The 13,320-nt window shown below is 38.3% G+C and overlaps 1 protein-coding gene and 1 long non-coding RNA gene across 2 annotated transcripts; both read right to left on the bottom strand.

Moving 5' to 3' along the window:
• Positions 1-3,251: 3,251 nt before the first annotated feature.
• On the bottom strand, positions 3,252-4,953 carry LOC122642436. Its single transcript, XR_006330044.1, has 2 exons — positions 4,172-4,953; positions 3,252-3,520 (listed from the first exon to the last, which is right to left on the bottom strand). It is a non-coding gene; the product is annotated as an uncharacterized LOC122642436 (long non-coding RNA).
• Positions 4,954-6,637: 1,684 nt separating this feature from the next.
• Positions 6,638-7,493, bottom strand: LOC122642432 (50S ribosomal protein L28, chloroplastic). Its single transcript, XM_043835908.1, has 2 exons — positions 7,209-7,493; positions 6,638-6,947 (listed from the first exon to the last, which is right to left on the bottom strand). The coding sequence occupies exons 1-2, from the start codon at positions 7,438-7,440 to the stop codon at positions 6,715-6,717; spliced, it is 465 nt and encodes a 154-aa protein (XP_043691843.1). The 5' UTR covers positions 7,441-7,493; the 3' UTR covers positions 6,638-6,714.
• Positions 7,494-13,320: the final 5,827 nt, after the last annotated feature.

The following is a 13,320-nucleotide window of genomic DNA, read 5'->3' as shown; positions in this document are numbered from 1 at the left end:
TGCTGTCAACAAGCATTTTTTCCAACTTTTTCATGGCTTCTCTAGTCAAGTCTTCATGCCACACTGGCTTCTTGATTGCTCATGTAACTACTACTAATTGTAGCTACTGAGACAACTTCTTGAAACTCTAGCTGTTGACAGCTCCCAACAATTGACAGGCTCATGTTATATTATTTGCAGCTCTCTCCATGGGTTACTGCTCATGGATGACAATCTGCCTCATGTAGTTGCTCTTGTTTTGTCAGTCAACGAAGTTGATTGCCCTTTGCCCTATCACACCTCATATATCCAATTCCAAAGACTGCTCATCTTGCCAAACCTAAGTCATTTGCCAATGCCTCTACAAACTGTCCAACTATGTCGATCAGCTGTCAACTCTGCTCATCTTTAGACTGACCAGGAAAGGCTCGCATTCTCATTGGCTGTTGCACACACGTGACCTCTGCACTCCCCCACAGAGAACGCTCCCCCTGTTAAACTATTATTAGATGCTAGCTCTTATTTGATTCAGCATTCCTTCAAGTCTCCATGGAACCTGAGATCGACCAAGCATGAAATCAACCACCAACTTGGAATCACACTCAATTCTCAAGTCTAGCCAATAACATAATAGTCTGGATTGATTGGTTGGCCTGGAAAGAAAAATTCACAGCACTACTAGTTTTGGGGAATTGAATATATAAAAGGGAGTAAATTATAGCTGAGGTATCCAATGTTTAAGAAAACCATGTCTGGATTACTTCATCTTTGGATTCTTTATTAGTCTTTTTTTTTTTTTTTAAAACTCTTTATATTTTCAAATTTACCTTATTAAGGAGTTATATTCGGGTACCTTGCATCTCTCTGTGTTCGGTCCTACTTAAGAGCGTCAATTTAGAATCAAAATCAAAATTGCCTATTTAAAACCGAAACAAATAAAAAAAAAAGCTGGTTATTTTTTATTTTGAAAAATGAAATGTCATTCAGTTCGGTTCGTTGGTATGAATCAAACTGAATGAAGTGTAACTGGTATAAATCGAATTGAACCTAAATCACACTCAACCCTAGAATCATGTATCTTTGTTGCATTGTTTGAAATTATTTATTATAGGTTTCTTTGTTAAGTTGTGTAAAAAAAAAAAGTGTTTAAAAGTAACACGTGCGAAAATGTATCTACATGAGACTATAATTTTCTTTTCCTTCCCAATTTTATTTGTTTGAGCAAGTCATTTCTCCTTAATCAAATGTGAACCAAATTATCAAGACCATGTGTAAACCAAATAGAACCAAACTGTTGCTTTGGTTCGGTTTTGATTTGAGGTTATGAAAAGTATTCGGTTTCAATTTTTTCATATTATCATGGTCTTAGGTATCAGTATCGGTACTCGACTACTCGTATCGGTCTTGGCCAATACCAATACAGATCGAACTGTTTTGTCCATCATAGTACTAATAATACCTTAGTTTTTGGGACCATTTTACCCTCCCTGTTCCAATACCACCACTATGGTATCAATATCATATCAGTATCAGGCATCGACGATACTGAACCAATACCGTTATATATATATTATATCTTGAACCAAATTGAACCGATCACCCTTACCCCTGCCCTCTCTCTCTCCCCCCAGCACTCTCCCGCTTCCCTCCATGGTGAACCTCACAGTACCCCTCACTGTCTCTCTCACTCCCCACAGCAGCCTCGCGGGACCAACAGGGATTGGTCTATGTGAATTTTGGGGAACTGAAGTGGTGTTGCATTGCAGAGCTGTTGCATATGAGTTTCACAAAAAGCATCGAAGTGATTCGATCTAGTCTTCATATTCCATGTAGCGGCTTAGGCTACCCTCTTCTTGTTGCTAATGTGATAACTTGGAGGTCGATATGATGGTGTTTTTTTTTTTTTTAAAGAGAAACAAAAGCAAATGCATTACAAAACGTTTCAACATCCGTATTAACATCCCAACTTTAGATACCCTAGCTCTATGAGCTAACCTAGATGCAACCGATAATAAAAACATGTCCAGTTCCACCATAGTTACAACAATAGGTATTCATCAAACATACAACAATAGGTATTCATCAAACATAAAACAAAGGCATACTTAATGCAGGAGGTTCATGCCACAGCCCAACTTTCCCAAACTCGAATCCGCGACCTAGATGGAGCAATCTTACTGTTGCGCCAAGGTCCACCGCCTTCATCAAACACAAAATATCTAACAAATTAGTAAAAACATCGGAAGGCCATCCTACCCAACTATTCTGCGAAAGCAAAGCCACCAACTGCTTGCTGCCTATCCACACTTCTACTTTAGAATATCCTTGCTCCTTTGCCTTCTACAGATGATGATTGGAGGGCATCTGTTCGCAAGCCCAATGGCCCAGCGGCCCAAAGCCTCTTCGAGAAATCACATAAAAGAAACAGATGTCAAACATTCCATTTTTTTTGCCAACGGACAAAACCAAGCATCAGTATGAGTCAAAGTACGCAATGGAATCCCAATAATAGCTTTAACAAGAAATAGGGGGAACAACGGTTGAAGCTTGAACTAAATAAGTATTCCAGTCCCCATTTAGAATTAACTCACATACAAAAGTAGGAGTAGAAACATGATCAAGAATCTCTGGTACAAAAAAACGAGGAATAGACACGACCCAAGGGTCCTTCCAGATATTAATACTACTCATATTCCCAACTTTCAAGCACAACATTTTCTGGAACACAGGCATAATTTTCATTAAACTATTCCAGACAACAGATCCACTATTTGAAGAGTAGAAGGAGAAAATAAGCCATTGTTGTTATAATATCTGGATTTTAAAATACTAACCCATAATGCTGAAGGATTGGTTAGCAATCTCCATATCATAGTCCACATAAATTTAAGAAGTAAAGCCATATTATGCATACGTGAAGACTGAATACCAAGACCACCAAACAGTTTAGGCCTACAAGCAATCTTCCAAGAGATCAAGGACCATTTAGAAGATCCATCAGTTGCCCCTTTCCAGAAATTAGCATTAATAGAATCCAATTTTTGACAAACAACACTAGGAATCCAAAAACAAGACATCCAATATGTTGGGACAGAATTAAGGACTGATTTGATCAAAACTGACCTCCCTGCTTGGGATAAAAAAGGAATTTTCCAACTAATAAGATTTCTCCTCACCCTATCTATTACAAACTTCCAAGATCGTCTCTGAGCCCTAGGGAAGACAATAAGATTACCCATGTACCAGATTTCTTTTCCCCAGTTTAAAAGTTCTTAAATACAGTTGGGAGGATTGGGAAAAACCTTGCTGCTGCTTTTGTTATAGGACTCGTAGCATAAGATTTTCAGTTAACAAGTGTGGGGCCCTTAGACCTTGGTGTTTACCTTTACCTACTAACAATTTAATTTTTTTTTCCCAGGGTTTAATTCGGAAGAATCCTCAATTGCTTAGACATCTCTAAGAATCACTTTAGAGAGACCATCTTTGTTGTAACAGACATGATGCACAGGGAGTCATTAAGGTTATAATCATAGTTCAATATCTCGCGATATATTGGTATCTTGGGCCTACCGAGATATCCGAAATATACCAAATTTCGCCGAAATATGGTATTTTTTCTGCCATATTTCGGCACTCCATCTCGATGGGTTTTTGGCCATATTAAGGCCCGATACTTCATGTACACCCTTATTTAAGCTAAATAAACACATTTAGACCTTCATATTGCAAAAAAAATGAACTCAAAGTGATGTTTTGGGTTTGCACCCTTGATTGACTGTATACGGTCGGACCCTGATGTATAAAATAGTTAAAAACATATTGTTTAAGTACTAAAAGACATAATAAGAAATTTAAACAAAGTAATGAAACAAAAATAAAGTCAAATGTAGCTCTTAGTTTAAAATTTAAAGTTTAAACTCATAAATTCATAAGTGCATAAGTCATAACTCATAAACTTCATAATAGTCAATAGTTCAATACTCAATACACAAAGTATTTCTACAAAATTTACCGAAATATCGAAATGTACCGAAATATAATGCTCAATACACAGTATTTCTACGAAATATACCAAAATTTCTACGAAATTTGAACTTTTTCATTTCGGAAGCCCATCTCATCTCGGTAGTGTCGAAATTACCGAAATTTTGGCGATATATCGCAAAATTTTGTACCATGGTTATAATACAACTTCTGGGCAAAAGGGGAATGTGAATTGTCCTTAACATAAGGCTGTGTTTGGTATACATTCTCAGAATAGATCCTGGGTCTAGAACACATTTTGAAGCTCCTCTATTTTCTCCGTTCAGAATGCGTTCTAGACCCCAAATCTATTCTGAGAATGCATCCAAACACAGCTTAAATAAATATGAAAACAACATATTTCTACTGGATGAAGGAAACCTTTGCTGTAGGTTTTACTATTGGGATATTTAGTTGCCAAAGGATGGTTCACGGATAGGGTAGACATTTGTGGTTCCTTTCAGATTTCGGACATGAGGTTAGAGTAGAGGCATATTGAGGGGTAAATGTTCGTGGGGATCTAGGTTGAAGGGCATATGTATACGTTTATGAGATTTGGGCTTCAGTCCAATGCCAGTATCTTAAGAATCAACTCAGCAGCACAATGCATGGGTTATTTTGCATGTCTTCTTTATAGAAAGTTAGAACTGAGAAGCAATTTTTGCTTTATACAGTTTTTGCTCTCTCTCTCTCTCTCTCACACACACACACACACACACACGTGCTCTTGCATGCATAAACACACATAAACTTACAAACGATTTTATGAACCGAAGTTTTCTCATAATTTGTTTGGAAATGAAGATAACATGTTGGAAATATTCGGTCTTAATCATAACATATGCATACTTTCTTTTGTTGATAGATGTTTGCCCATGTGAGTCCTTCAGAAATCTAGCTGTTTTTGTCTTTGGAAGAGAAATCATTTTATCGATGGAGGAGAAAGAAGTAGCATGCAATCCACAACAGAAAGATCGAAAAACTCAAGAGGCCAGAAGAGCCTAGATTACCAACGCACTACTAAGGAATGGAGCGTGTAGTTATCTAAACCTTATAATGTGAAGAGAGTGGTGTGCTAGGATGAGTGTAGCCATTTAATGTATAAACTAGGGGAGGACCATGGAGGATTTAGACTCAGCTTTACCCAAATGGATGTGGCTTAACATCTAGGTTTCACGTGCTTTAGCGAAGTTGCTGTGAATCTGTTGAAGATGTATTGTAATCTTTGTTTCCTTGACTGTTTCTTGTGATCTTGGATTTCAGTTGATCAAAGCAAAGGCATGTTGGGTACTTTGGCCTCACAAAAGGAACCCTATGTACACAGCCTAGATGAGGAGACCACTCCATCTGGTGTGCTTCCAAGGGGAATTTACTCAGCAAAGCTGAAGGCGAGTGTAGTTTAAAATTCAGAATTGCACATACAAGCACATTTTTACAGTTGCAATCTTTTGGAATAACAGTCAAGTCAGAATGTAAGAAGGACAGTAAGAGTGTTCTCTTTCCTCATTTTTCTGATTCTTATACTAGTTTCTTTTATGTAGGAAATTTGTGATCACCTGGACTGTTCATTGGAAATGAAATGGTTACAACTAAGGTGGAATCATGTGCGAGACACACCCCAGCTGGTTGCTATGATGATATCCCCTTCTGAATGTTGGCTAGTAGTCCAGGTTGGTTAGTACCTTGGTTCCAAGGTCCAAGTGGAACCCATATGAAAAGTAATAATGTTTCCTTGGATAATGATCTCAAACACTAGCATGTTCACTGCAGGAAAGGTTATGTTAAAGAACCTAATCCTGGAGAGCCAATAAGATGTACTAATATTCATGGCACCCCCCCCCCCCTCCCCCCAAATCCTCAAATAATAATAGTGAACCATTTAACATGCTATACTAAGCAACCTAAAAGTTTATCTAATCATATGAAATGGTTATATTTGTAAGCTGAAAATTTTTTTGGGGGTCAAAATTATAAACTGAATTGAAAGTATATTGAATGTAAACTTGAAAAATATGTTTAACTAAAAATAATGTCATGGGCCTCTGCACCTGTTGCTGTACAAATGTATTGTAGGGGCATTCCACATCCCCCTGCTTTCCCATGGAATCACAACTCTGACAATGTGTTTGTTCTTACTTGTTCAATTATAAGCATGATAGGTAGATGTAATGATTGGAACCCAGAAGCTTCATTCCCTATCCTTTTACCAACTTTTTGGTAATAGAAATATTTCTGCCTTAATCTAAACTAGTATCATATTGCTTTTATGCAGTTTGAAGACAACAATAGAAGATGTCATTTGGAACTCAGTTATTCATTTGAAATCAAGAAGCACAGCTGACTGTCTTTGAGGAGGAATCCATTGTTTCTCATGGTTTCGCTTTTCTTTGAACAATGACTACACATTTGTTCATATGATTACAGTTGCAATATTGGTTGTCTTAGTATCTAATACACAGCATTTAGATTTTAGAGTTTAATTCAGTAGCATCTGAACCACCATGAAGAAGAAATGGTTAGCGAGTGATTTTTTTTGGATCCACAGCTTGTGATTGCCTTCAAATGGCCAGAGATGGCAGAATCTTGTATTTAAACAACTGAAAACAGAAATTAGAAGAAGCTTTGTTTTGGGGGGTTTGAACGAACGGCAAAAGCAGGTCAAACATTAAACCAATACAGTAGAGAGCCAAAACTTACAGTGGGTGGGTGACTTCACTTTTTCCGCAAATCGATTCCTGCCTTCTTAGCAACAGCATCGAGGCCATTTTTCTCAATGGTCTTTAATGCCTTAGTCGATAAGCGAAGTTTGAGATAGCGCTTCCCGGCTTCCCACCAGACCCTTTTGTATTGTAGGTTAACAAACTGCAACTTCTTAGTTTTGTGGTTTGAGAATGATACCCTGTTTGCCCTATTAGCTTTCTTCCCCGTAAAAGGACAAATTCTACCTGAAAGAAGAGCCAATTTTAAAGTTGATTCATTAGGTCTTGGCCACATCAAAATTCCTGCCCCTGCTTGACAATGTATAAGAATGCATTCCATCCGGTTTCTACTTTCATGTGGAAGGGTTAAATAGAAATCTATAATTCCAATGACTGAAATTGCAGGTATGGATAAGGATAATACCATGGAACTAAAATTTCGAGAAGAAAGCCAAAAGATGCAGAGAGAGAGAGAGAGAGAGAGAGAGAGTGTTGCAGAGAACTTACGAGCAACTGGTTGGACGATAGGTGTGAAAGGAGCAGAGATGGGTTTGACGGCATGGATTGCGGTGGAAGGGAATGAGATTTTGATGCCACTCAACTGGGAAGTCACAAATCCCAACTCCACCGTCTCCAGCTTCTTATTCTTCGACTTGGAAACACATCTGGGTCGAACCTCATACAGTGAGGACGAGTGGCCTAACACCACCCCTGCCGCTGCCATTGCCATTGCTGCCATTTCCACTGTCTTCTTCTCTTTTTCTCTTTACGGATCTCACAAGTCGGGATAACTTGGATGGATAATGTGCTCACACACACGACCGGCCAATTTGTAATTTGGACAGTTGCGAAGCATGGTTTAAAAGGTACCCGAAATTGGATCGGGATCGGGTTCGGTCTTGGCTCTCGGCCCATACAGATCCGATATCGATATAGATCACCCTGAATCGGACGGAATTGCCCTTGCTTTTTAATAAAATTAATTTTATATATTTTTTACCATTAGATTGTACCAATGGATTAGGATCAAATCGATTAATATTCGGGATCGATTTTGTCCGATACCAATCTGATCCCAAGATTAGGAACAAGAACAACTTTTTTGTCTTTACGGATCTCACCAAACCTTCTCAAAAACAAACCACATCGGGATAACTTGGATGGATAATGTGCTCAAACATCACGACCGGCCAATTTGTAATTTGGACAGTTGCGAAGCATGGTTTAAAAGGTACCCGAAATTGGATCGGGATCGGGTTCGGTCTTGGCTCTCGGCCCATACAGATCCGATATCGATATAGATCACCCTGAATCGGACGGAATTGCCCTTGCCTTTTAATAAAATTTTATATTTTTTTTGCCATTTGCAAGAGATCCACCAATGGATTTCCAAATTCCCATGTTGCAATCAGGATTTTGCTAAAAAGTTTTTTTAATGACATGATACCAAAATTTGGATCAATTCAAGAAAAAAGAACCAGAAGAAGCAATGTAGCAAAAGTTTTCTTGGAACCCAAGGTAAATTGGTAGTTCTTCTGTTCCTTTAGTTACATTCCTAGAGGTGTGAATAGAGTCGCACATTCTCTAGCCAGGATTTTGCTGTTGTTGGCAAGTAGGACAGTTTGACTAACATCCACTCCTTGGCACCATGATCTTTGTAATCAGGTTGCCTTGAGCTCCTCTTGCCTCAATTTGCAATAAAATTTCTTTTCTTAAAAAAAAAACCCACAAAAGCCCTTCTCAAATTTTTTTTGGCAACTGTCATGGTAAAAATGTTTTTTTTTAATGACATGATCCAAAATTTATTCACGAAAGAAAGAGTATTATCAACTGTAGGAGAAAGTTTTCTTGGACCCAAGGTAAATTCTTCACCTATAAATCTATTACCTGCCCTTCTCCCTCAGCTCTCATATGTTGGAGGTCCGAAATGTCCTCTCACCATTTCCAGAGTTCCATCCAAGCGCAATAATGGCCATTGGCTGAAGAGATTTAAAAAAATAGAAATTTTAACTCTTGAAAAAGTACCCACTTCAAGAGGGTCATCATGCAGTCTTAGCCCCCGCCTCGCGAAGATGCTGTTTCTCAACTCAAACCCACATCCACTAGGTTGCAATGGAGAGCAACCATACCGTAGCGCCGAGCCCTGTCCTTATTATTTATACACTATTTATAAATTACTCATAAGGATGTTGGAATTTGCAAAAAAATGTAAAAATGAAGAGTAACAGCCAGGAAAAGTAGAGCTGGTCATGTGGAAAACACTTTCATAACTTTTTCTTGACTGAAGTATTTTCTTACATTTTTCAATAAAATAAAGTGGAAGTTTTAGAACACAGCAACATGGCAATTTAAATGTGACAACTACCTTTCCCCGGTGCACATTCTTAAGGTAATGAACAAACAAAATTGGGGAACCAACATCTAACTTCTCTGGGTTGTGCTAAACTAACCTTGTATGAAGACAAAGTGATAATCCTCTTTCATGTTTCCTGTATATGCTATAAATCTACAATGGTAGATGGTGTTGATTAGCGTAGGGCAAAAATTGTCAGACCATGCAAAACTGGCTTAGAAAGCAACATGTGGGGGTGTCAAACACCATATGTCAGATGGTGAAACTAGTTTACATCTGAAATCCCTGAAAAAAACAAAAAAAAACATAAGAGGGGGGGGGGGTGAGATCAAGATGGTGATGTCTGCCTAAACTAATCTCTTACTGCAAGTTAGATCAAGGTGTAGGTAGATTCATTGTTTATCTTACAAGGTATCTCTGATTCATGCCCCTACAGAATTGACTAGGACTTTGATTTGCTAAACATATCTGAAAAGAGTAAATTGATAATAGAAGATTCAGACTAGGAATGACATTGATCATGTGGGAATTGAAAAGGAAAAGGAAAACCGGAAAAAACAAAAATTCAGCATATATGGCCAAACCACCTAAGAATAGAAGACTCGAGGCAAGGAATGAAGACAAAGGTGTACTGCAAACCTTCTGTTTCAAAACCAACATATTTTATTAAGCAAATTTGGTTAAAACCATCATAATCCTGTAAATATGAATAACTCAAATGCCTCCATTTTTTTTTCTTTCCCAGATAGGCAACTGGATTGGGGCCTAGTCTCAACCAGGTGAAGATGAGTTTTGGGCACAGATCTGCAATCTGAAACCACCCACCTTCCCTAGAAAAAGGGGAAAAAAAGAAAAGAAAGAAGACCTTAAATGTAAGGTTTCCCATCCCTTTCGCAAGCATGTAGCATCACGCTTACTAGGAACCCAAAAGACTTGGTTCATTCTTCATCTCCATAAAAATACCAGAAGATCAAAGCAAACTTGGGTTTATGACAGGAGAGGAGCACTAGTGTAACACCCCACAAGCATGTCATGATTATTTTATTGATATTTAGATGAAATTGAATATTTTATACTTCTGTGAATATTTTATTAATATTTGTATTATGGTGGGAATGCCCTACTATTCTTTGGTATTATTTATATGATGTTAAATTATTTTAATGAGTCTTAGTACTGCTGGAGCAATGAATTGAAAGGAAATTAAGAAGAAACAGAGAAGTTGAGTCAAAGGTGAGGGATCCATGACTATGCACTATAATACAGTACACGTATGTTGTGCGAGGGAAGCATGGGTATGAATTGTATGATGTGATGTGTTTATTGAATGATGCTTGATTTATATATTGTTATATGAATGAATGCCATGGGAATGCTAAAGTGTTACTTGATAATATTTGGATGTTGTATGAAGTATGACATGAGATATTTATATGAAATGATGATATGCATATGGTTTATGAATGTGATATGAAATCTGATATATGTCATGCAATGAAATATGTATGAGAATGATTTGACATGTTATGCCAGGAGAAAGTAATGAATGATTATGACATGAAAAGAGTAATGAAGAGATGAAGTAAATGAATGAAAGAGAAGTATGCATGTATGTATGGTTAATGGTAATTTTGTAACACATCCTTGTGGCTACCGTCCCCTTTTTAGTAGGGGGTTATGTACTAGATGAGGGCCTTATGATGAGTAGGACCACATCTGCCCTAGCTTCGTGCTGGAACAAGGTGTGGATGTGGTCTACAATGAACTAAAGCTTGTCCTCCCCAGGGCTACGGTGACTGGACACATGTCTAGTATTATGTTTATAGATGAGGGTTCCTCCCCCAGGGCTTCGGTGCCTGGATACATGGGAGTAGATTCCGTCCATATTAGTATGATGCTTATTAGATGAGGGTTCCTCCCCAGGCTTGTGTCGGATACACGGGAGTAGATTCCGTCTACATTAGTATGATGCTTATTAGATAAGGGTTCCTCCTCCAGGGCTCCGGTGCCTGGACACATGGGAGTAGAGCCCGTCTAAATAGTATGATGATTATTAGATGAGGGTTCCTCTCCCAGGGCTCCGGTGCCTGGATACATGGGAGTAGAGCTCATCTATAATGCTCATAATATCATTCTCCCCAGGACTGCAATGCCTGGGAATACGAGTAGGATAATGATACGAGGTCGACTACTAACCTCAACAGATTGTGCACTATGGTAGTTCACTAAATGGCCAAGACCTGACCTAAATAATTAATGAATGAATTTTAATGGTTTGTCATTTATGTTTTTGTACCCATTATTGTATCTTTGAATGTTTGTGTGTATAGAATCATGTGTACTTCACTGGGCATAAGCTCACCCTATATAAGTTGATGTTTTTTAGATGAAGAGACAGGTGTGGAGGCTTATACAGCTCCGAAGTTTTTGAACTGTGAGTAGTGTTAGGAGTACAGAGTTTGAGGGCTATTTTGAGAACAATGTTAATTCAGAATGCATAATGTTGATTAATGGATGAACAATGTTTATGAGCTGAATATAACTGTATGCAGGACATGAACAGGATTTTTGTTGTACACCTATGTAGATAATTGTCACCAGTGTTTACTTTTGACTTGAACTGTTATCCAATATTTGATGCTTCCGCTGTATTGTATGCGATACTGGAACTTTTGCTAGTACTTTTACATGTTTATTTGTGACCTTCTGGGTCAACGCTTTCGAGAGCAGTGCCTAGAACCCTGTTCGAGTTCAGGATGTTACAACCAGGGCATTGGTTGGCAATGATAATCTCTCTCTCTTGTGCCCTAAAGGTGTGTGGGATAAGTTGAAGCGAACCTTCTCCCAAGAACATAATATCATCTGTGTCTATGCTCTATATGATAAACTATTTTCATTCACACAAGGAGACATGTCCTTGAATTAATACTTCAATGCTTTTACTGGTATAAGGGAGGAGCTCAATATTCATCAGCCTCTTACTAATAATCTGGAACAACTACAACGTCAACCAGAAGAGTTTTATGTTTTATGGCCAACTTACATTCAGATTATCAATCAAGAGTCAGTTACTTGCCAGGATAAAGGTGCCTTCACTTAATGAGTCATTTGCACGTCTTCAGCGATTTGTTGCTCCCTCCCGCGCTACTATCCCATCCTCTCCTAAAGATAGTTCTACCTTTGTTGTCAGCAGAGGTCGAGGATTTTCTGGGAGAGGGCATAGCTCATGGGGAGGTCGTGGCCATGGTGGCAGAAGTATAGGTGGCCAGCAGAGTGATCGACCCTCCAGACAGTGTACTTTTGGTGGCAAGCCCTACTCCATCTATTACCTTGTCTTCTGTTCTTCATGTACCTTAATTACCTTTAAGCTTGTTATCTGTTAGTCAACTGTCTAAATCTCTTAACTGCTCTGTCACCTTTTTTTTTTTTTTTTTCCTTCTTATTGTGTTTTTCAGGACCTTCAGGCTTCAGACAAGAAGGATGATTAGTGGTAGGCATGAGCAGGTTGGATTCTACTATCTGAATTGCATTGGACCCTCTACTTCTGTTGCTACCCCTATTGATGCTCCCTCTCCTCTTCAATGTCATTTTTGATTGGGGCACCTATCCTTATCCAAACTTCAACATATGGTACCTAGCTGCAAATCAGTGTCTCGTCTTGAGTGTGAAGCCTGTGAACTTGGGAAGCATCATCAATCACCCTTTCCTGCTCGTAGTGTGTCTAAAAGTCGGTCTTTCCTTAGTTCATTCTAATATTTGGGTTCCTTGTCATGTCAAAAATAGGTTAGGTTTTTCCTACTTTACCACTTTTGTGGACATGATCACTCCCATTTAACTTGGGTATATTTGCTGACAGAGTGTTCATAGTTTTTGTCTGTTTTTTAAGATTTTTATAATGAAATAAATACCCAATTTGACGTTTCCATTAAATTTTTTTTGTTCTGATAATGCACTTGAATACACTTAGCATGAAATTTCTGTTTTTTGTTCCACTCATGTTATGATTCATCAAACGAGTTGTTCGTACACTCCTCAACAAAATGGGGTTCCTAAATGGAAAAACAGATACTTATTGGAGATTCGTAGGTCTCTCATGATACATATGAATGTTCTCAAACATTTTTGGTGTGATTCTATTCTCACTGCATGTTATTTGATAAACCGGATGCCCTCTTCTGTTCTAGATAATCGTTCACCATTTTCTATTGTATTTCCAAAATCACCCTTGTCTTCATTGCCACGCAAGGTTTCTGGCTGTATTTGCTT

Source organism: Telopea speciosissima, chromosome 10 (genome assembly GCF_018873765.1).
Source record: "Telopea speciosissima isolate NSW1024214 ecotype Mountain lineage chromosome 10, Tspe_v1, whole genome shotgun sequence".
NCBI classification, from domain to species: Eukaryota; Viridiplantae; Streptophyta; class Magnoliopsida; order Proteales; family Proteaceae; genus Telopea; species Telopea speciosissima.
The sequence above is the reverse complement of the archived record's forward strand: the minus strand, read 5'-3'. Positions and strand labels throughout refer to the sequence as shown.

Bases quoted from the DNA above. Each gene is read 5' to 3' on its own strand.
- LOC122642432 (XM_043835908.1), bottom strand. From the start codon at position 7,440: ATGGCAGCAATGGCAATGGCAGCGGCAGGGGTGGTGTTAGGCCACTCG. The intron at 6,948-7,208 runs GTAAGTTCTCTG...CTCTTCTTTCAG, and splicing joins TATCGTCCAACCAGTTGCTC to GTAGAATTTGTCCTTTTACG.